At 40.5% G+C, this 22,175-nt stretch overlaps 1 protein-coding gene across 1 annotated transcript in view; it reads left to right on the forward strand.

Moving 5' to 3' along the window:
* The window catches only part of EDNRA (endothelin receptor type A), a 68,539-nt gene that overhangs the window by 39,403 nt on the left and 6,961 nt on the right, over positions 1–22,175 (forward strand). The window contains exons 3-4 of the mRNA XM_010839159.1: positions 10,741–10,939; positions 17,922–18,074. Coding sequence (XP_010837461.1) covers positions 10,741–10,939; positions 17,922–18,074 — 352 coding nt within the window. The remainder of the gene's footprint in view (positions 1–10,740; positions 10,940–17,921; positions 18,075–22,175) is intronic.

Raw genomic sequence — 22,175 nt, forward strand, 5'->3', positions numbered from 1 at the left:
CAGATATTGGAGTTTCAGCTTCAACATCAGTCCTTCCAATGAACACTCAGGACTGATCTCCTTTAGGATGGACTGGTTGAATCTCCTTGCAGTCCAAGGGACTCTCAAGAGTCTTCTCCAACACCACAGTTCAAAAGCATCAATTCTTCAGCGCTCAGCTTTCTTCACAGTCCAACTCTCACATCCATACATGACCACTGGAAAAACTATAGCCTTGACTAGACGTACCTTTGTCGGCAAAGTAATGTCTCTGCTTTTTAATAGGCTGTCTAGGTTGGTCATAACTTTCCTTCTAAGGAGTAAGTGTCTTTTTATTTCATGGCTGCAATCACCATCTGCAGTGATTTTGGAGCCCAAAAAAATAAAGTCTGCCACTAATTCCACTGTTTCTCCATCTATTTGCCATGAAGTGATGAGACTGGATGCCATGATCTTAGTTTTCTGAATGTTGAGCTTTAAGCCAGCTTTTTCACTCTCCTCTTTCTCTTTCATCAAGAGGCTCTTTAGTTCTTCTTCACTTTCTGCCATAGAGTAGTGTTATCTGCATATCTGAGGTTATTGATATTTCTCCCAGCAATCTTGATTCCAGCTTGTGCTTCTTCCAGCCCAGCATTTCTCGTGATGTATTCTGCATATAAGTTAAATAAGCAGGGTGACAATATACAGCTTTGACGTACTCCTTTTCCTATTTGGAACCAGTCTGTTGTTACAATTATTACCATTTGTTAAGTATTAGTGTGTACCAGGCCCTGTTAAAAATACTTCTCAGAAATTATTTTATTTAATGCTTATCACAGATTTCTTTGGAAGGAATGATGCTAAAGCTGAAACTCCAGTACTTTGGCCACCTCATGCGAAGAGTTGACTCATTGGAAAAAGACTCTGATGCTGGGAGGGATTGGGGGCAGGAGGAGAAGGGGACGACAGAGGATGAGATGGCTGGATGACATCACTGACTTGATGGACGTGAGTCGGAGTGAACTCCGGGAGTTGATGATGGACAGACAGGCCTGGCATGCTGGGGTTCATGGGGTCGCAAAGAGACACGACTGAGAGACTGAACTGAACTGAACTGAACACCTGTGATGGTGCTATAGTTATCCCCATTTTACAGGTGAGGAAGCTGAAGTTGAAAGAGCTTAATCAAGGTCACTTATGTACTAAGTTTTGGAGCCAGTCATCCAATAAAAGTAGTGTGTGTTTAAGCATGCAGAAACTCAAACCATCAGGCAGTAGAAGAAAATAAACCAGCATCTTTTTGGTCTCTAGAAAAGGAAGACTTTTTAAACCTAAAAAGGATGGTAGAAAATCTGAGTAAAACTATAAATGCATTTTAGGACATAAAATTTTAAAAGAAGATCACACATTCATAAAATTAAAAACCAAATAAAGCAATAATCTGGGGAATATACTTGCAGCAAAACTGCATGTTAATATTCTTGGTATTTAAAGAATCCATACAATTGGTAGTTAAAATCGTAATACTTTCATATTAAAAGGTATGAGTATAAAAATCGCCAAAGAAAAAATCAAATTTAAGAGAAATTCTCGTTAAAAAGCATACTTCTCTGGTAATGATGGAAACTTGAACAGCCCCTCCAGAAAGTAAAGTCCTACAAGTGCTTTTGTGTTCTTTTTTTTAATTTATTTATTTATTGACTCTGCTAGGTCTTTGTTGCTGTGTGCAGGCTTCTCTTACTGCTGAGGACAGGCCCTAGGGCACTCCGACTTCCGTAGTTGCAATTCCCAGGCTCTAGAGCACAGGCTCAATAGTTGTGGCTCACAGGCTTAGTTGCTGCTAATGGATTCTCATCCACTGAGCCATTAGGGAAATCCTGCTTTTGCCTTCTGACCCAATAATTACAATTTTTAGAATAAATCCTATGGAAATGATCCAAAATTTGAACAAAGAAATTAGGTACATAAATGAGCCAATTTACAGAAAATGTTGAAAGCAACATTTTAGGGAAAAGGATAGGGATGTTAAATGCAATTTAAATGTGTAGGTTTATGAATATAAAATTCCTTGAAAGTAATATGATCAGTATTATTAGTAGTTATGTCAGGGGATAGAATAGTGGGTTTTCATCATATTATTAGTAGTTGTTCTATTAATACAAGCAGAAAAAAGTTCTGAAAGTTTATTGAGTTTTATTATCTGTGACCAGTTTTCCTTATTTACTTCACGCTATTCTTTACATTTAGTTTTTCTCATTTGCCCAGCTCATTCCTATGACTTTTATTTTATATTAACACTAATTTCCTATGACTCTAGCTCTAAAACACAAATGTATATAGGCCTTGTGTGGAGAAATACATGTTCATACTCAGCTCAGAGGTATTTCCACACCTACACTTGCCTTTACAAAAGCACCATCAAATTTGGGAAAATAGCATTTTATTTTAAAACCTACTCTTTATTTAGAAAATTTCCCAAACTTTATGTTAAAAACTAGCATGATAACAAGTTCTGGGAAAGAGCCACTCAGTGTTCTAAGAAAACTGCACCTCTGAGGAAACATCTAACCAAATCCAGAAAAGAGCAGCCTATGACCCAAGAATGAGAAACAGGAGAAAGAAGGCAAGGAAGATGCTTGGCTTCTATAAATAGTAAAACCTTTTTAAGGCAGCTGGGCATAGTCCTCTGAGAAGAGAGGCATTGATGAAAAGAGAGACCAAGGAGAGGAAAATAATTTGCTTGGTTTGATAAGAAATAGAGGCAACTTTTCATCTCTACAGTATATTTTCGTGTTACAAAATTTACAATATGTGCTCTAAATAGTGTTATGTGCTATAGTTTAGTGGTCCCTTTTATGGTTCACATGAATCTTAATATAGAAAATATACATTTTTTTTCTTGGGACTTCCTTGGAAGTTGGGTTCAATTCCTGCTCAGGGAACTAAGATCCCACATGCCATGAGTCACAGCCAAACAAAAAAAAGAAAAGTATAAAAAATTAATTTTTTTCTTGATTGAAAAATATTTTAGGGCACTTATTCCTCAGTGATATACTATATCATGAATTATCCCTACATTGAGAAGCGTAAGTCATCATTTAGTTCTACAGAACAATTGGAGAGAAGAGTATGAGGTACAGACGTGAAGAATCAGGCCTGGCTGCTGTTCTTTAGAGTATCAATGGGTGTGAACATGTGGACAAGGGAACCAGGAAGAATGAAATGCACAAGGGAGGTAGTCGTGCAATGGGATCCCCAAAAGTCCCAAGTCATCAAAAACTTCCAGTTTCTTCCTTATTTCATCTTGTTCTGCCCTCTCTCAGGGGACAATATTGCTTCAGCATCCCCAGTATAAACCCTACCTGTAAAAAAGAAAAATACCCTACCTGTAGATAGGGGGAAGAAGGGAGCTGGGAGGAGATGATGGGGGGAGGAAATGGAAGGACTGGGTCATAGACTCCTAGTTCTGGTGGAGGTTCACCTCAACCACACCCTTTCCTCTCCTATCTCATGCAGGGAGAAAAATTAACTCAATGGTTCAATCACAAGTTATCAGTTATGTATCAAATAAAATGTCCTTGGTTTGAAAAAAAAGAAAGAAAAAAGAATACCAAGCATCTCTTTCATTAAGACTTGCTCTCAGTTGTTTGTTTTTTATTTGTTTGGCTTCATCAGATCTTATTTGCAACATGGGGGATCTTTAGTTTCAGCATGGGAACACTTGACTGTGGCATGTGGGATTCAACTCCCCGACCAGGGTCCAACCGGGACCCCCTGCACTGGGGGCATGGTGTCTTAGCCACCGGATCACCAGGGAAGTCCCTAGTCTCAGTTTTAGATCAAAGAGATGAACCATTTTAAAATTCCACTTTCTCAAAAATCTGCCTTAATCCAGGTTTTTCCCTGGTAATCAATTCACCATCCTGTGTTCCCTCAGTCCTTTCTTTATAAATTGTTGCATTTCCCTTGGTACTGACTCATCTTTGAGATCTGTATGGAAGGAATCTTTTTTGACATTTCTATGTCAAAAGCTTTCACACTGTAAAATGAATCATTCACAGTTCATTCCTGAAAATTAGATACCATTTGCTTTGCATCTTGATTTGGTTGCATTATATTCTACTAAAAATAAGAAAATTTCTTCCTTTAAAAAAAAAAAAAAAGCAAGGAGTAAAAAGAGGGAAATTGGATTCTGTTAGGAAACAATTTGCAATTTAGGAATCTCTGCTTTCCTTTTATGAGCTGAATCAAATTATGGCCCAGGAAGAGTCTGTGATTTTTTTTTTTTTTATGTTGCTTTTGAGGGAAAATAACAGGAGTAACTGGGCTCAGTAGTAAAGAATCCACCTAACAAAGCAGATGTGGGTTTGATCCCTGAGTCAGGAAGATCCCCTGGAGAAGGAAACAGCAATCCACTCCAAGGTACTTGCCGGGATAATCCCACGAACAGAGGAGCCTGGAGAGCTACAGTTCACAGAGATGTGAGGAGTTGGACACAATTTATCAACTAAACAACAATTCATCCAAGCTCTATATGATTTATTACTTCATTGATTACTTAGTGAATACTAATACCGTAGGGTCAAAAAAAAAAAAAGGCCTACTTTTCTCAGTCTAGGTGTTTGGTTACCTTTCTCAGTCTAGGTGTTTGGTTTTGGTGTTTTTTTTTTAATATTTATTTACTTATTTGGCTGCCCAGGTCTTGGTTGCTGCATGTGGGGTGGATGGGGGATCAAAACCGGGCCCCTTGCATTTGGAGCGCAGAGCCTCAGCTACTGGACCACCAGGGAAGCCCCCTCCCTAGAGGTTTTTTTAATCTAAATAAGGTAAACAAAACAGAAAAAGCTTATCACTTATACCAGCCATTACCAATAATTTGAATAAGTATTCTCACATGCTTTAAGTGGCAAGCACTCTATGTTTTAGGGGAAAAAACTCTTTGTTTTAGAGAAAAAAGGAGGGGCTGGGATTGGAAAGAGGAATTAAATGCTATTCTTTGTAAGGTTAACCGTCATGTTTAAAGTGGGAAATGATGGGGGTCAGACCAGTAAAGAGGTCTGGTTACAGCTCCAAACTGTAGTTAAAAGCTGCCTGGGAAAGGAAGCTATAAAAAGATAAAACTCCTTTAACAGCTACTCCAGATGATGTGTAATTAGATACCTGGGAAAGTTGCAAGGATCCATTAATAAGGAAACTTTGATTTGCGTCAGTTCCTCATCCCTCATTTCAAGTAGTTACTCGGTGGTTTCTGTGATAGTCTCAAAGATTGACCATAACTCAAGAAGCATGGAAGTGATTTTCTAAAACACTTCATTTTTACTTAGACTTGGTCTTGGTTTCTCTTTTTTTTCTCCTGTGCTTTGATTTTTCTTTCACCCTGCATGTAATGGGTTTTCCTTGTGGCTCCTAGGAAGTGGTAAAGAATCCACCTACCAATGCAGGAGATGTAGGTTTGATTCTTGGGTCAAGAATGTCTTCTGGAGAAGGAAATGGCAACCCGCTCTAGTATTCTCGCCTGGGAAATCCCATGGACAGAGGAGCCTGGCCGGCTACAGTTCATAGGGTTGCAAAGAGTTGAACGCAACTTAGGGACTAAATGACTAAAGCATAAAAAGTGTGTGTCGTGCAACTCAGGATCTCATTTTGGAGTCTGTTCCCCACTGCAAAGTTTTTCACTCTTTTAATTCTCTTGTCAAGATCAGGTGACTGGTTAATCTTGCTGCCTCATTTTTCTTTAGTAAGAAACTACCCCCAAATTGAGTAGTTTAGAACAATCATTATTTTCTTACAGTCTGACCATGTTGTGGGGCAGAAATTGGGGCGGTTCTTCCACTCCTTGTTACTCTGACTGGGGTCTCCTGGTGGCTTTCAGGTGGCTCCTGAGCTTGTTTCATGGTTCCAAGACTCACATGACTGGCCCTTTGATAGGAACAACTAGACATGGGAGATTAGTGGAGCACGTCTCCCTCTCCACGAGCCCAGGGCTGCTCAACACTGCTCCAGCCAGCTCGGAGCTCCAGGGTAGAACCTGCTGCTCAGAGGAGAGGACAGGTGTGAAACTGAAAAAGCATGATTCCAGCAAAGCAGCCACAGGCCAGCCCAGATGACACACCCAACCAAAGAAGTGTCCAAATATCTGCAGCTAGATTCCACATGTATTCATTCAGTTCAGTTCAGTTCAGTCATTCAGTCATGTCCAACTCTTTGCAACCCCATGAACCACAGCACGCCAGGCCTCCCTGTCCATCACCAACTCCCAGAGTTCACTCAGACTCACCTCCACCGAGTCAGTGATGCCATCCAGCCATCTCATCCTCTGTCGTCCCCTTCTCCTCTTGCCCCCAATCCCTCCCAGCATCAGAGTCTTTCCCAATGAGTCAACTCTTCGCATGAGGTGGCCAAAGTACTGGAGTTCCAGCTTTAGCATCATTCCTTCCAAAGAACACCCAGGACTGATCTCCTAAAGGAATGGACAGGTTGGATCTCCTTGCAGTCCAAGGGACTCTCAAGAGTCTTCTCCAACACCACAGTTTAAAAGCATCAATTCTTCGGCGCTCAGCTTTCTTCACAGTCCAACTCTCACATCCATACATGAGCACAGGAAAAACCATAGCCTTGACTAGACAGACCTTTGTTGGCAAAGTAATGTCTCTGCTTTTTAATATGTTATCTTAAGTAGTTTAAATGATACTAAAGCCATAAGAATAGATGAGATTACTAGGAGAGAGAAGTTAGATAGAAAGGGGGTCCAAGGGCTACAGAGAAATCCAGTACTAAGAATTTGAGGCATGGGCATGGTCCAGCCAAGGAGATGAGATGAAGTGACCAATCCCATCAGCAAGAGGAAAACCAGCAGAAGATGGTCTAAACCAAGTGAAGAAAGCATTTCAAAGAGGAGGAATTATTTCCAGAATATTATTTGTTTGCAGTTGGCTCCACACTTGCAGATTTTCAATGACAGTGTCATATATCATATATATACACACCAACTAGATTGAAGGCCATTTATAGTCACACCTAATAAGAACATATTATGTGTTATGTGTTATGTTTTTCTCTCCAGAAAGAAATCATTTTTGGAACATTCAGTATTTCTTATTCTCCACATCTTTCTCCGCCTCTGTCATCACAAATGATTATTTGTAATTGCTTTTGTTTTCTCAAGGAACAAGATCAGTGTGATTAAAAATGGAAAACATTCTAATTCTTTGTCCTGAGGGTTAAGGAAGGAGCAGACTGATTATGAATCATTTGCTCAACTAGATATGAAAAATTACTTCTACTTATTTTTAAATGTTGAATTTACATTGGATTATAGATATGTAATATTCTGGCAACTCATTGGCACGTTACAGAATGAAGCTGCTCTGTGAATATATTCATCATTAGAACATATAGACCACATTTTCTTACTAAACCACCTTCTGTCTCCAATCCTGCCTAAGAAATCTGGCTTTCTGGCTCTCTTAAAAGATAAAGTGTTTTATTTACATCACCTTTCCTGATAAGAAAAAGGGAGAAGAAATAGATAAAATTTATCAGCAGCCTCAAGATATAGACATCCCGTCTCCATTCCTTTGAGCTTTTACTGGACATCAGCCTGCCAGTCTAATAAGGCAGCAAAGTCAACAGAAGTAGAAAGCAAAATATATTGCAGTCTTTATTCCACTGGTAATAACCATAAATTTTAAAATGCAATGTTGGCTATATCATAAAAGGATTTTCTTGGTCTGTTTGCATAGCTGTATTTTATCCCATTCTGGACTAGTCTAGACTTTTTCAGAGATTCTCATTGTACACCAATCTTATTTACCCTAAAAATCTTTTGCAAAACATTTCTCCATCAAATTGAGCTGTATATATGCCAAGTGGCATCATTGTGTGTACCAAACTATAGGTTCTAACCTACAGTGAAGAACGAGGTAGTGTAATTCCTAGGAGTTGTGTTTCCACACATGTACTTTTTAGATGCAGTGGGACAGAACACTAACTGTAAGTGATCAAGGGCTCATTTCAGTGGCGATGGGTATCTTGTATCTTGCCTTGGTATTGCTGACTCTCGTTCCCATCGAGTTGCCTGGCCTCCAAACCCACGTGCACCTGTCTCCAGTGCCTTGGTCTATTTTACGGCCTTCTTCTGGCACTCTCTAATGAAAGCTATAAAAAGAAAATGTTTCCTTTCCATTACAACAGCAGCAAAAATTTCGAGAATGAAGCCACAAAAGTACTGCACCACATCCCAGGTCCTTCCTTAACTGTAAATCTGAGAGCAGTTAGCACCAGACCATCACATCAGGTCAAAGAGCACAGTTTCTGAAACCAAACGTTCTTTAGACTTAACATTTAAATCTGATTATTATGATAAAATATTAAGGTAAGAAGTAAGGTGAACACAATTTCTTAATGCCAGTTGGTGTTTTGATTGGCAAAATTGTTCAGTTACATTTATATCCTGCACTTCTGGATGAACCATCTTTTTTATATTAAACTATAAACCCTAAAGATTGGGAACCAAGGTATATTTAGTTCAGTTTTACATAGTCTGGCACCAGGCCACATGGGAGAGCTAGAGTTCTTCTTTTACATTTTTAAGTATTATGATTTTGTTATTGTTCAGTTGCTCAACCATATCCAACTCTTTGCAACTCCATGGACTGTAGCACGCCAGGCTTACCTGTCCTTCACCATCTCCCAGAGTTTGCTCAAACTCATGTCCATTGAGTCAGCCATCCAACCATCTTGTCCTCTGTCGTCCCCTTCTCCTCCTGCCTTCAATCTTTCCCAGCATCAAGGTCTTTTCTAATGAGTCAGTTCTTCGCATCAGGTGGCCAAAGTATTGAGCTTCAGTTTCAGCATCAGTCCTTCTAATGAAAATCAGGATTGATTTCCTTTAGGATTGACTGGTTGGATCTCCCTACAGTCCAAGGGACTCTCAAGAGTCTTCTCCAGCACCACCGTTCAAAAACATCAATTCTTCGGTGCTCAGTCCACTTTATGGTTCAACGCTCACATCCATACATGACTACTGGAAAAACATAGCTTTCACTTATGGACCTTTGTCAGCAAAATAATGTCTCTGTCGCTGTCTGGGTTTGTCATAGCTTTTCTTCCTAGGAGCAAGCATCTTTTAATTTTGTGGCTGCAGTCACCATCTGCAGTGATTTTGGAGCCCAAGAAAATAAAGTCTGTCACTGTTTCCATTGTTTTCCCATCTATTTGCCATGAAGTGATGGGATCAAATGCTATGATCTTAGTTTTTTGAATGTTGAGTTTTAAGCCAGCTTTTTCACGCTCCTCTTAAACCTTCATCAAGAGGCTCTTTAGTTCTCTTTGCTTTCTGCCATAATGGAGGTGTCATCTGCATAGCTGAGGTTATTGATATTTCTTTCGGCAATCTTGATTCCAGCTTGTGTTTCATTCAGCCCAGTATGTCGCATGATGTACTCTGCACAGAAGTTAAATAAGCAGGGTGACAATATGGAGCCTTGATGTACTCCTTTCCCAATTTTGAGCCAGTTCCAAAAGTTCCAAAAATAGCAAGGAGAGATAAGAAAGTCTTCCTAAGTGGGCAATGCAAGAAATAGAGGAAAACAATAGAATGGGGAAGACTAGAGAGCTCTTCAAGAAAATTAGAGATATCAAGGGAATATTTCATGCAAAGATGGGCACAATAAAAGAAATGGTATGGACCTAACAGAAGCAGAAAATGTTAAGAAGAATTAACAAGAATACACAGAAGAGCTGTACAAAAAAGATCTTAATGACCTAGATAGCCACGACAGTGTGATCACCCACCTGGAGCCAGACATCTTGGAGTGCAAAGTCAAGTATAGGCCTTAGGAAGCATCACTACGAACAAAGCTAGTGGAGGTGATGGAATTCCAGCTGAGATATTTCAAATCCTAAAAGATGATGCTGTTAAAGTGCTGCACTCAATATGCCAGCAAATTTGGAAAACTCAGCAGTGGCCACAGGACTGGAATAGGTCAGTTTTCATCCCAATCCCAAAGAAAGGCAAAGAATGTTCAAACTACCACACAATTGCACTCATTTCACATGCTAGCAAAATAATGCTCAAAATTCTCCAAGCTAGGCTTCAACAGTACCTGAACTAAGAACTTCCAGGTGTTCAAACTGGATTTAGAAAAGGCAGAGGAACCAGAGATCAAATTGCCAACATCTGTTGTCTCATCGAAAAAGCAAGAGAATTCCAGAAAAACATCTACTTCTGTTTCATTGACTACACTAAAGTGTAATGATTAAAAATATTTATTTACTAAAATGGCCACCCACTGTAACCATAATTTGAGGATCGAAGAAGGGAGAAAACAATAGAATATCTATGGTCATGATTCACTTAAAGATATCTAGATCCACTTCATATATAATATTCCAAGTTTTTTTTAATATAGAAACAGAAATAAGATATTACCATAATAAATACCAGCAGTTTTCACTACCCAATTTTTCCCACAGCTTAAAAAACATAGCACACCTGTCTTAGTGGCCACATCCTAAACTCTCACGAAATTTTACTAAACCCCAAGTGAAGATCTCAGACTCAGGCCTGCCAGCCAGTTGAACCCCAAGCAGGTGGAACTTTTAATGGCCCCAACTGTTTTTCACACACATAAAATTCCTAAAAAGCCATGGTTGGTCAGTGGCCAACGGAAGGATTTTCCAGCATTTATTAATAGAAATTTTATTGAGTTGAAATAACAAAATTTCCTAACAAGTTGGTTCTATCACTCTCCTCTTTTTTTTTTTTTTTTCCCCCACCAGGTACAGAGCAGTTGCCTCCTGGAGTCGTGTTCAGGGAATTGGGATTCCCTTGGTCACAGCCATTGAGATTGTCTCCATCTGGATCCTTTCTTTTATCCTGGCCATCCCTGAAGCCATCGGCTTTGTCATGGTACCTTTTGAATACAAGGGTGCACAGCACAGAACCTGTATGCTCAATGCCACGTCGAAATTCATGGAGGTATGAATAGTCTAAAGGAAATTAATTAGGGAGTGGGAGAGGTCTTCATTTACCATCAGCGAGACTTGATATCACTACACTGCCCAGTGTGATTTACGATGCTGTATGCTGTGTGTGTGCTCAGTCGTTCAGTCATAGCCGACTCTTTGCAACCCCGTGGACTGTAGCCTGCCAGGCTCCTCTGTCTGTGGGATTTTCCAAGCAAGAATACTGGAGTGGGTAGCCGTTCCCTTCTCCATGGAATCTTCCCAACCCAGGGATCGAACCCAGGTCTCATGCATTGCAGGTGGAATCTTTACTGTCTGAGCCACCAGGGAAGCCTGGTTTACTCTGTTAGTTGAGTGAAATACCGTAAGTCCCCTACAAATGAGCCCTCAAGTTGTGAACTTTCAGAGATGTGCACATGTGCCTGTAGCCAGCTGTCATACTGTTCTACGGTGCTTTTTCAAGATACTACACTGTAGGATTAAAAATATTTTCTTTATATATATTTTTTTATATATCATTTGTTGTTTTTATATCTTATTTGTGTGAAAAGTACAATAAACCTGTTACAGTCCAGTACTATATAACTTAGCATGTTAGTTCGGTACCTAGGCTGACTTTGTCGGGCTTATGAACAAATTGGATTTATGAACGCTCTTGCGGAACGTAATTCACTCACCTATAGGAGACTTACTATATTATTCAATTACACAAAAAGTAGATGTTAAGCCAGGGCTTAGCTTCTGGACTAGAACAACTACTCTGTTTTCTCTTTTGTAACTGTAGACACCATTGCTGCTCTGTGCCAAACAACTCAGAATTCTGAAGCTGAGAGAGATTGATGTGTATACATGGAGTGCTATTTGTTTTGAGAATAAGGAACACAGCACAACAATTTCCCTCTGACAGACACGCTGACACTTATTTGATGCTCCTTTGTGAAATGCATGTTTCTCACAAGTTTTTTAAAGGTAGATATACTAATTAAAAGTAGAAGTCATTCTCATGTGTGCTTAGTTCAGATTCTAATATGATATAATATAAATTTTCAGAACTTTTTAAAAAAGCATTTTAGTGTAACAAATTCAGTTGCTGTTTATTATACCTGACCACATTAATTTTTATGACCAGCTTAATTACATAGCCTACCGTGTAAGGAAGCGTTTCAAATGCATATTTCCTCTGCAAAACTAGTCCCATGAAGACCAAGGAGAAAAACTAAGAGTAACTATTTCTATTTCTCTTAAATCAGCATAATTCAGTGCTTTGATGTAAGTTTCACAAAGTCTGGTTCCACCTTTAATCATTTACAGACAACTTACAGTATTTCTACCTTGGAAAATTCACAAAAATTAGTGGTCTTATGGTTGATCAGTTACCCTGCTTGGAAATTCTTGTTTTCAAATTAGAAGTATTCATGAACAGAGCCAAGTTGGCGACCTTAAAATTAAAGTTTTCTACTGATCTACTGACTTTTTTCACTAAGTCAACATCCACAGTGAAAAACGAACTAGGAGAAGTGCTCAGAATTTCAATTCAGTTCAGTTCAGTCACTCAGTCATGTCCTACTTTTTGCAACCCCAGGACTGCAGCACACAAGGCTTCCCTGTCCATTACCAACTCCCAGACCTTGCTCAAACTCATGTTCATTGAGTCGGTGATGCCATCCAACCATCTCATCTCTATTGTCCCCTTCTCCTCCTGCCTTCTCCTCCTCCTGATGCCTTCCAGCATCCGGGTCTTTTCCAATGAGTCAACTCTTCGCATCAGGTGGCCAAAGTATTGGAGTTTCAGCTTCAGCATCAATCCTTCCAATGAATATTCAGGACTGATTTCTTTTAGGATGGACTGGTTGGATCTCCTTATACTCCAAGGGACTCTCAAGAGTCTTCTCCAACACCACAGTTCAATAGCATCAATTCTTTTCTGCTCAGCTTTCTTTATACTCCAACTCTCACATCCATACATGACCACTGGAAAAACCATAGCTTTGACTAGATAGACCTTTGTTGGCAAATTAATGTCTTTGCTTTTTAATATGCTGTCTAGGTTGGTCATAGCTTTTCTTCCAAGGAGCAAACATCTTTTAATTTCATGGCTGCAGTCACCATCTGTAGTGATTTTGGAGCCCCCCAAAATAAAGCCTCTCACTGTTTCCAGTGTTTCCCCATCTATTTGCCATGAAGGGATGGGATCAGATGCCATGATCTTAGTTTTCTGAATGTTGAGTTTTAAGCCAACTTTTTCACTTTTCTCTTTCACTTTCAACAAAGGCTCTTTAGTTCTTCGCTTTCTGCCATAAGGGTGGTATCATCTGCTATCTGAGGTTATTGATATTTCTCCTGTTAATCTTGATTCCAGCTTGTGCTTCATCCAGCCCAGCATTTCACATGATGTACTCTACATATAAGTCAAATAAGCAGAGCCACATATACAGCCTTGATGTACTCCTTTCCCAATTTGGAACCAGTCTATTGTTCCATGTCCAGTTCTAACTGTTGCTTCCTGACCTGCATATAGATTTCTCAGAAGGCAGGTCAGCTGGTCTGGTATTCCCATCTCTTTCAGAATTTTCCACAGTTTGTTGTGATCCACACAGTCAAAGGCTTTGGTGTAGTCAATAAAGCAGAAATAGATGTTTCTCTGGAACTCTCTTGCTTTCTCTATGATCCGACAGATGTTGGCAATTTGATCTCTGGTTCTGCTGCCTTTTCTAAATCCAGCTTGAACATCTGGAAGTTCACAGTTCACATACTGTTGAAGCCTGGCTTTTACAATTTTGAGCATTACTTTGCTAAAGTGTGAGACGAGTGCAATTGTGCAGTAGTTTGAACATTCTTTGGCATTGCCTTTCTTTGGATTGGAATGAAAACTGACCTTTTCCAGTTTCATGGCCACTGCTGAGTTTTCCAAATTTGCTGGTATATAGAGTGCAGCACTTTAACAGCACCATCTTTTAGGATTTGAAATAGCTCAACTGGAATTCTATCATCTCCACTAGCTTTGTGTGTTGTGATGCTTCCTAAGGCCCACTTGACTTTGCATTCCAGGATGTCTGGCTCTAGTCCAGTGATCACACCATCGTGGTTATCTGGGTCATGAAGATCTTTTTTGTGTAGTTCTGTGTATTCTCAGAATTTGGGCAGTGTGAATGAGCGATCTGGATACCTCTGACTAAAACGTTAGAAAAGAGGCTCCATGTAATAAGGAACTTACTGATGGATCTTGCTGGGTAAAAGGAAATAGGTTTCTTCACAAGAAAGCATGTCCTTCTTAGCAGTGAAGCTAAGTGTGGCTGCCCTTCAGGCAGGGGCGGGGATGCCTGGAGGGTTGTGTAAACAGTACTGAGTTTGAACTGATAATTTTTTGGTCACACCCCTCAGCATGCAGGATCTTACATGCATGCATACTAAGTTGCTTCAGTCACTTCCAACTCTTTGTGAGCCCATGGACTTGAAGCTGCCAGGTTCCTTTGTCCTTGGGATTCTCCAGGCAAGAATACTGGAGTGGGTTGCCATTTCCTCCTCCAGGGGATCTACCCAACTAAGGGATCAAGCCCACATCTCTTACAGGTACTGCATTGGCAGGTGGGTTCTTTACCCCCAGTGCCACCTGGCTTCCCTGATGGCTCAGCCTGCAGGATCTTAGTTCCCTGATTACAGATCCCACCAGCACCCCCTGCATTGGAAGCATCAAGTCTTACCACTGGACTGCCAGGGAAGTCCCATGAACTGATGATTTTGTAGATTTCTTTTCAAGTCGAAGGTTTTAGGCTTCTCTTTCCCCCTGGTCTCTTTTTCTAATTTGATCCCCCTTCTTTTTCCAGTCTTTCCTCCTCAGCTTTGCTCTAACCTAGACTGGAGGGACCCACTCCAGTGTTCTTGCCTGGAGAATCCCAGGGACGGGGGAGCCTGGTGGGCTGCCGTCTATGGGGTCGCACAGAGTCGGACACGACTGAAGCGACTTAGCAGCAGCAGCAGCAGCAGACTGGAGGGAGGGGTTTCCCAGGTGGTGTTAGTGTTAAAGAACCCATCTGCCAATGCAGGAGACACAAGAGACACTGGTTCAATCCCTGAGTGGGAAAGATGCCCTGGAGTGGGCATGGCAACCACTCCAGGATTCTTGCCTGGAGAATCCCCATGGACAGAGGAGCCTGACAGGCTACAGTATATGGGGTCACAAAGAGTTGTCCACGACTGAAATGTCTGAGGACTCACACAGACTGGGGGGAGGCCCCGCTGTACCCTTGATGTCATCAGTTCCAAAGAAATGTGTGATCCCATTCTGGACTGGCCTCTGCCATGGAAGGGGCAGGCGACTCCATCCAGTCTCCTCCAGCAAAGGCCAACTCCCAGGACCCCCACAGCTGCTTCTGGGCTTCACACCCCCACCCGCACCCAGAAGGAGGGGGTACAGAGGAAGGGGCTTCTTCAAGGAGTGTGTGCATTGTGCTTAAACGAAGAGTTCTGATTTTTTTTGTTTGTGTTTTAAGTTCAGTACTAAGATCTTTCTACAGTGGGATGTGAATAGGAAAATATTTGTATAAACAGATCTGAATACGCCAACTCCTTTGAGATTCTGCACTTAACCTGAGGCTACAATTCAGTGGTCTGTGAACTTGAAGGAAAAGGAAATTACATGTTTATTTTCACTAACTTTTAACTGAAATTTATCATTTCCTTCTAATTAACTTGGATGTAGGCAACAAATCACAGTAGTGTTTAACAGAAACATGATGTTGTTTTTTTTCACTAATATATAATCTGGAAATGTTATTTACATTCATCATTGGTTCCATATTCTGATAGAACTCATTAGATCTGTCATTTAATTTGTTAATAAACCCATATATTGTGATACTAGAATTTTCTTTTTCATATTTTTGTTAGCTACGTTTTGATGTAATTTGTTTCCATTGTATTTTATTTCATGCATTTAAAAGCATTATTCTCAACAAACTTATGGTTGCTAGAGGGGGAAGAATATGGCAAAGAGATAGTTAGGGAATTTGGGATCAATGTGTACACACTGCTATATTTAAAATGGATAACCAACAAGGACCTACTGTATAGCACATAGAACTCTGCTCAGTGTTATGTGGCAGCCTGGATGGGAGGGGAATTTGGGGGAGAATGGATACATGTATATGCAAGGCTGAGTCCCTTCACTGTTCACCTGAAACCATCACAAAATTGTTAATCAGCTATACTCCAATATAAAATAAAATGTGTGGGTTTTTTTTTAAGTATTAGTCTCAGAAAGAATTATAGTCTTCACCAGAAATCCAAAGGGGTCCCTGACATAAAAATAGTTATGAACCCCTGCCCAGAACTTTTTTTCCTCAGGAACCATTTATAGCATATTTTAATAGACATGTTATAAATGCAGCCTACTGGGCCTCTTTCTATATTCAGAAACTCTCCAGTTTTTCACAGAGCAGTGTGATTATTTTTTACTGTGGGAACTGAGATATTGCAGGAGGCTGCATTATCCTTAGTAAATAAACTATCTGGAGAAACAGCATTAGGAAAGGAAAAGCGTTCTTCCCAAGTTGGTGATTAATTTAGTGGGAGGAAGAATTTAGCTATAATTTTCGAATTTCCATTTTTATGGGGTATTACATTTTCTCCTTTAAAAAGACATAAAACTGAGTAATCCTGATATTTACAAATCCTGTCCACAGGGAGATCAGGTTCAACATGCCTTCAGATAAGCTACTCTGCCTCAATAGTTTCCAGGTGGCAAGTATTAAGAGAGAGAGGAAGGACATGGTTATTGATGGCTCACACTGGCTGGCTGAGGTCGCATAGCAGACATACCAGACAAAGGGTTAACTCCCAACAAGCAGAGCCCTACAGATAAGCCATTCACAACCTTCGCTCTTTCCGAACAAGACAGGCACGTTAAGAACACTTCACCACAACAGTCAGAAGTAAACCAGACACTAGCAAAATGCTGAGAATCACCAATAAAGATACAGATCCTTATGTCTCAAAAGGATGTTTTATGAGCTTTGAAAGGGAATTGTTTTTATTGATGAGGGTTCTTCCACTGTGTAATTCAAACCAACTTTTGTTTATTTAAAATATTAATAATTGTTAATAATTATTAAAATTATTTAATAATTTGGGTAATTTTAAACTTCTTGTAGCTGATTTACAATGTTGTGTTAATTTCTGCTATATAGTAAAGTTATTCTGTTATATATTTTCTTTTTCACATTCTTTTCCATTATGACTTATGAAAGGATATTGAATATAGTTCCCTGTGCTACAGAGTAGGACCTTGTTGTTTATCCATTCTATATATAATAGTTTGCAGCTGTTAATCCAGAACTTCCAACCCATCCCTCTCCCACCCAGCCTCCCACTTGGTAACCACAAGTCTGCTCTCTGTCTATGCATCTGTTTCTGTTCCATGGATAAGTTCATTTGTGCTATATTTTAGATTCCACATAAAGTGATATCGTATGTTATTTGTCTTTCTCTGTCTAAATTACTTCACTTGGTATGATAATCTCTAGCTCCATCTTGTTGCTGCAAATGGCATTATTTCATTCTTTTTATGGCTGAGTAATATTCCATTGTATATATATATATATATACATGGTATGTATGTATATATATGGTGTATACTGTTGTATATTTGGTGTGTGTATATGTATACCACATTCATCTGTCAATAGACATTTAGGTTGCTGTTATGTCTTGGCTATTGTGAATAGTACTGTCAGAATAATATTAATTCAATTTCTTTGTGTGCTGTTATAAAAAGCAACACACAGCACACAACACACAGCTAAACCAGAAACTACATGTTTGGACTTTTCAGTTTGGTTGAGTTTTGAGCACGACCTCCAAGCCCATTACCACCAGCAGAGAGCATGAATATACAAACATAGCTGTAAGCATGGAGACGTTGAAGCCACCAGAGGCTTTGTGCAGCAAACTTGCCTTATAATGCTCTTCCTCCTCTCTCCCTCCTCTCCTCTTTCCAGTTCTATCAGGATGTTAAGGACTGGTGGCTGTTCGGGTTCTACTTCTGCATGCCCCTGGTGTGCACTGCGATCTTTTACACCCTCATGACTTGTGAGATGTTAAACCGAAGGAACGGCAGCCTGAGAATTGCCCTCAGTGAGCATCTGAAACAGGTAAACCTGATAAGGTCATGACGATCTGGCCAAGACTGGTTTGTCCTTGACAATGAAAGGACTATGGATACTGTGTTTTGCGGATTTAGCCTGATTTCCTAAAAATTAAAATGCTGTCTTACTTGTCTGTATGCCTTGTTTTCTTTAGAGTATTGAGCATTTCTCCAGTGAAGTCAGGATCCGACCTGTGAAACACATGGCCCTGGGGGCAGGGCCCAAATAGAGAGGAACTATTGGTTAATTTTGCCAAGAGTATCTATCAAACGTGTGTTTGTGATTAGTAGTACATTAAACTGGGCTTGGAATTATGCCAGGACTATAAAAAAAAAAAAGAAAGAAGCACATGACTTTCTCCCCAGTAGGCTTTGCAGTCTTGTTGTGGAAATAAAACACAAACATGAGATAACTGAAAAACAGAATCACAAGGTATGGTAAAAAGTAGCTTGTGCTATAGAAAGCCAAGGAGGATATGAGATAAAGTCATGAAGAAACTGTTCATGCATGAGGAGGATTGAACTGTTCCTGATGGGGGTCTAGCTAGAACACACATGAGTACCACGCATTTGAGGAGTAGGAAAAGGAGACAGACGTCATGAGAGCAACATCTAAGGTATGACTCATGGAAAGAAATGGGATTGGGTACATAAGAAGTTGCATTTTGGAAAGCCTAAAGTCCTAGAAAAAATCTGAACCTGTCAGTAGGAGGCTATCTGTTTCTCCCAGGCAGCGAACAGGACGGATAAAGCTGTGAAGCTTCTGTTTGCTGACTCTGTGACACTGGGCAATTGCTTTCTCTCTCTGAACTTCTAGTTTTTTGAAAAATGTATAAAATAATATCTTCCCTTTAAGATATTTATTTATTTGACTGTGAGATCTAGTTTCCTGACCAGGGATCAAACCCAGGCCCCCTGTATTGTGAGTGTCTTAGCCACTGGGTCACCAGGGAGGTCCCACCTGCACTTTTCTGTACAAATACTAACTCAATTTTGAGTCTTAAATTTTTTAATGAAATGTATATAATAGTACATCAAAGGGATTATGTAATGCATGCACAGTGTCTGATAGAACCCAGCTGATACTACGTAGTCAGATACTGTTGATATATATTAATTCAAAGAGTAAAACCAGGACTGTGGGTAACTTCAGTTTCAACAAACAAGTATGTAAAGACGACCAGCCACACCAAAAGTCAATATGAGTTGTTGATGGAGCCTGGATAACTGCCCTGTGTGATTGCCATACACGAGCGCCAGTCTTCATCGGCAACTCTTTTTGCCCAGAGTACCGATTTTTTTGAGCCTCAATTCATTATCTTAAACTGGACACAATAATATATGAATCAGTATTATTATTGAGAATCAAAGGAATTAACATGCATTCACATACTTCATAAAAATCTAACTGTTATACAAATGGTAGCTATTATCCTTTATTAAAATTTAACAGGAAACTTATCTTGAGAAACTTTGGCATGACATCATCCAGGCATGAAAGTTCAGAGTACTCCAGATGTGAAACATATTAAGCTGTTATTACCTTTCATTCCTGCAATAGAGGTAACTAATTAGAATAGATTTGTGGAAAATGGTGTTTCTGAATGTCGATTTTTGCGTTAGCACCACAATTGAGCCTATTCAAGCTATGAGTGACACCTGCTCTGAAAATAATTAAACAGGGATTGGGAGCAATAAGATGCTGCTGCTTCACATTTTCATAGCATTTTTTAAGTTCCCAAAGAGCATTTCCATGTCATTTTGGTATTTGATTCCTCCAAACACGCTGTGAGATAAGCTAGACAGGCATGTACCCTTATTATACGGGTGTTTAAGAGACTAACGCAACCAAATGGACATTAGAATCCAAAACTTGGTCCCCAGGCAATAGACATTCCCTTGCATCCCACTCAAAGGTCGAGCAGGTTCTGACTGCAGGAGAGCAAGCCTAGCTGGGAGGGCTTGGGGTTGGAGGGTGGCAGGGGGGCTAGCTTAGAGTGAAAACCCTACCACCCCATCCAAGTCCAACATGGCTCTTGATCCTGCTTCTGGTATGTTTTTCTAGAAATTCTCTTCACTATACCTTTATCAGTTAGGGGTTGTGTTTGGATGCTGAGTGCAGAAAATCTTCCCAGGTGGCTCAGCGGTAAAGAATCTGCCTGCCAACGCAGGAGAAGTGGGTTCAATCCCTGGGTCAGGAGGATCCTCTGGAGGAGGAAATGGCAACACTCTCCAGTATTCTTGCCTGGAGAGTCCTATGGACAGAGGAGCCTGGCAGGCTACAGTTTATGGGGTGGCAAAGAGTCAGACACAACTGAGTGACTGAGCACAAATGTGAACAGAAAACTCAAAATAACAGGGAGTAGGCCAAGTAGGGGCTTATCTGTCTCCCGTAGCTTATCTGTCATCAGCTCAGTGGTCATGGGACTCAAGAAGCCAGGGTTCTGCTACTGTGCTCGCCTTTCCTTTATTATTGGAAGATGGCAGCTACAGCTCTGCCCTTAGACCTCCTTTCCAGGCAGCCAGAAGGGGAAGGATACAGATCACATTAGTGTGTGTGCACCGAAGGAGTAGCCCCCATGTTTAAGTAGCTTTTCCAGAAACCCCACATGTCTATGGCATTACCACTCTGAACACGCCTGATCTCGTCAGAAACCCCACACAATGGGTTCTACCTAGCGTAATCAATAAGATCTGTGTGCATGAGGAAGCCAGGCTCCTCTGCTGCCGTGACAAAATCAAGGATCTGACTGATAGTAAGGAAAACTCAGAAGGATGGATATTGATTAACCAAATAGCTGACTGTCATGTGGCAAAGTATTAATATTGTCTTTTAAAAAATTATCCTCTTGCAGACTTCCCTGGAGGTCGAGTGGTTAAGACGCCACACTTCCGTGGCACGGGGCTCAGGTTCAATCCCTGCTGAGGGAACTAAGATCCCACATGCCATATGGCATAGCCTAAACAAATAAATAAGTTTACCCACTTTGAGGATGTGCTCCAAAGAGATAGCCTCTCCCCCAATACGCTCCTCTCTACACTTTCTGTGTACACAAAATGGCCCTTTAAAATGATCCCCCATTCCTGTGGATTAATAAATAAAGGAATCCTTTATTGTTCTCAATGAGTCAGTTTATACATTCTCTGAAGCCATAGCCAGCTAGCTAGCTAACTCAAAGATTAAAGAAATCCCAGTTCTTGGGGCTAAAGCCACAGTTTGTGACAACTGCCCTGAGATCTTTTTAAATAGCTCTATCAATCACGTGGGTTTATTGCAGGCTCCCCCTACTTAATGCTGTATGCCCTGGATTGAACCAGCCTTACCCTTCCAAATCCTGTTTTCAATCACTTTTATTTTGACATTAAGTGATCCCGGTTATAGACAAGTTGTATTTTATGTTCCCAGTTGGGCTTCCTAATGCCATTCCCTGTAATACTCAAATACAGGGCACCCAAATGACTAGCTGCAGATAGTTCGTAACATGGTTTTACTGATCGTGTGCAGACCCCAAAGCATGTAAACCTGCCACTGGAGTCAGGCCAGAATCAGCATATCCCCGTTTTTCCAACTGTCTGTGGCGCTAAGTGGTCAAGAACCCACCTGCAGATGTAGGCGACAAGAGACGTAGGTTTGATCCCTGGGTCAAGAAGACCCCCTGGAGAAGGAAATGGCAACCCACTCCAGTATCCTTGCCTGGAGAATCCCATGGACAGAGGAGCCTGGCGGGCTATGGTGCATAAGGTTGCAGAGTCGGCCAGAATTAAACTGACTTAGCACGCTCGCACTCTAAAATACAATAAAAAAAAAATACATTATTTGCAAACAATGTATCTTTGAAAACTACCTGTCATTAAAAGAATTTTAAAAGCCAAAAAAATCCGAATGCCAGCTTTCTCCAAGATCAAGAAATGGAGAAAACACGTTGTTATTCCTTTTCCTTTTCTGTTTCGTACTCCTATTTTGTTTTCCAAACATCTTTGTAGACTTGTTCATTGTTTGGAAAATCCCATGGATGGAGGAGCCTGGTAGGCTGCAGTCCATGGGGTCGCTAAGAGTCGGGCACGACTGAGCAACTTCACTTTCACTTTTCACTTTCATGCATTGGAG

Source organism: Bison bison, unplaced genomic scaffold (genome assembly GCF_000754665.1).
Source record: "Bison bison bison isolate TAMUID 2011002044 unplaced genomic scaffold, Bison_UMD1.0 scf7180017864114, whole genome shotgun sequence".
Taxonomy (NCBI): Eukaryota; Metazoa; Chordata; class Mammalia; order Artiodactyla; family Bovidae; genus Bison; species Bison bison.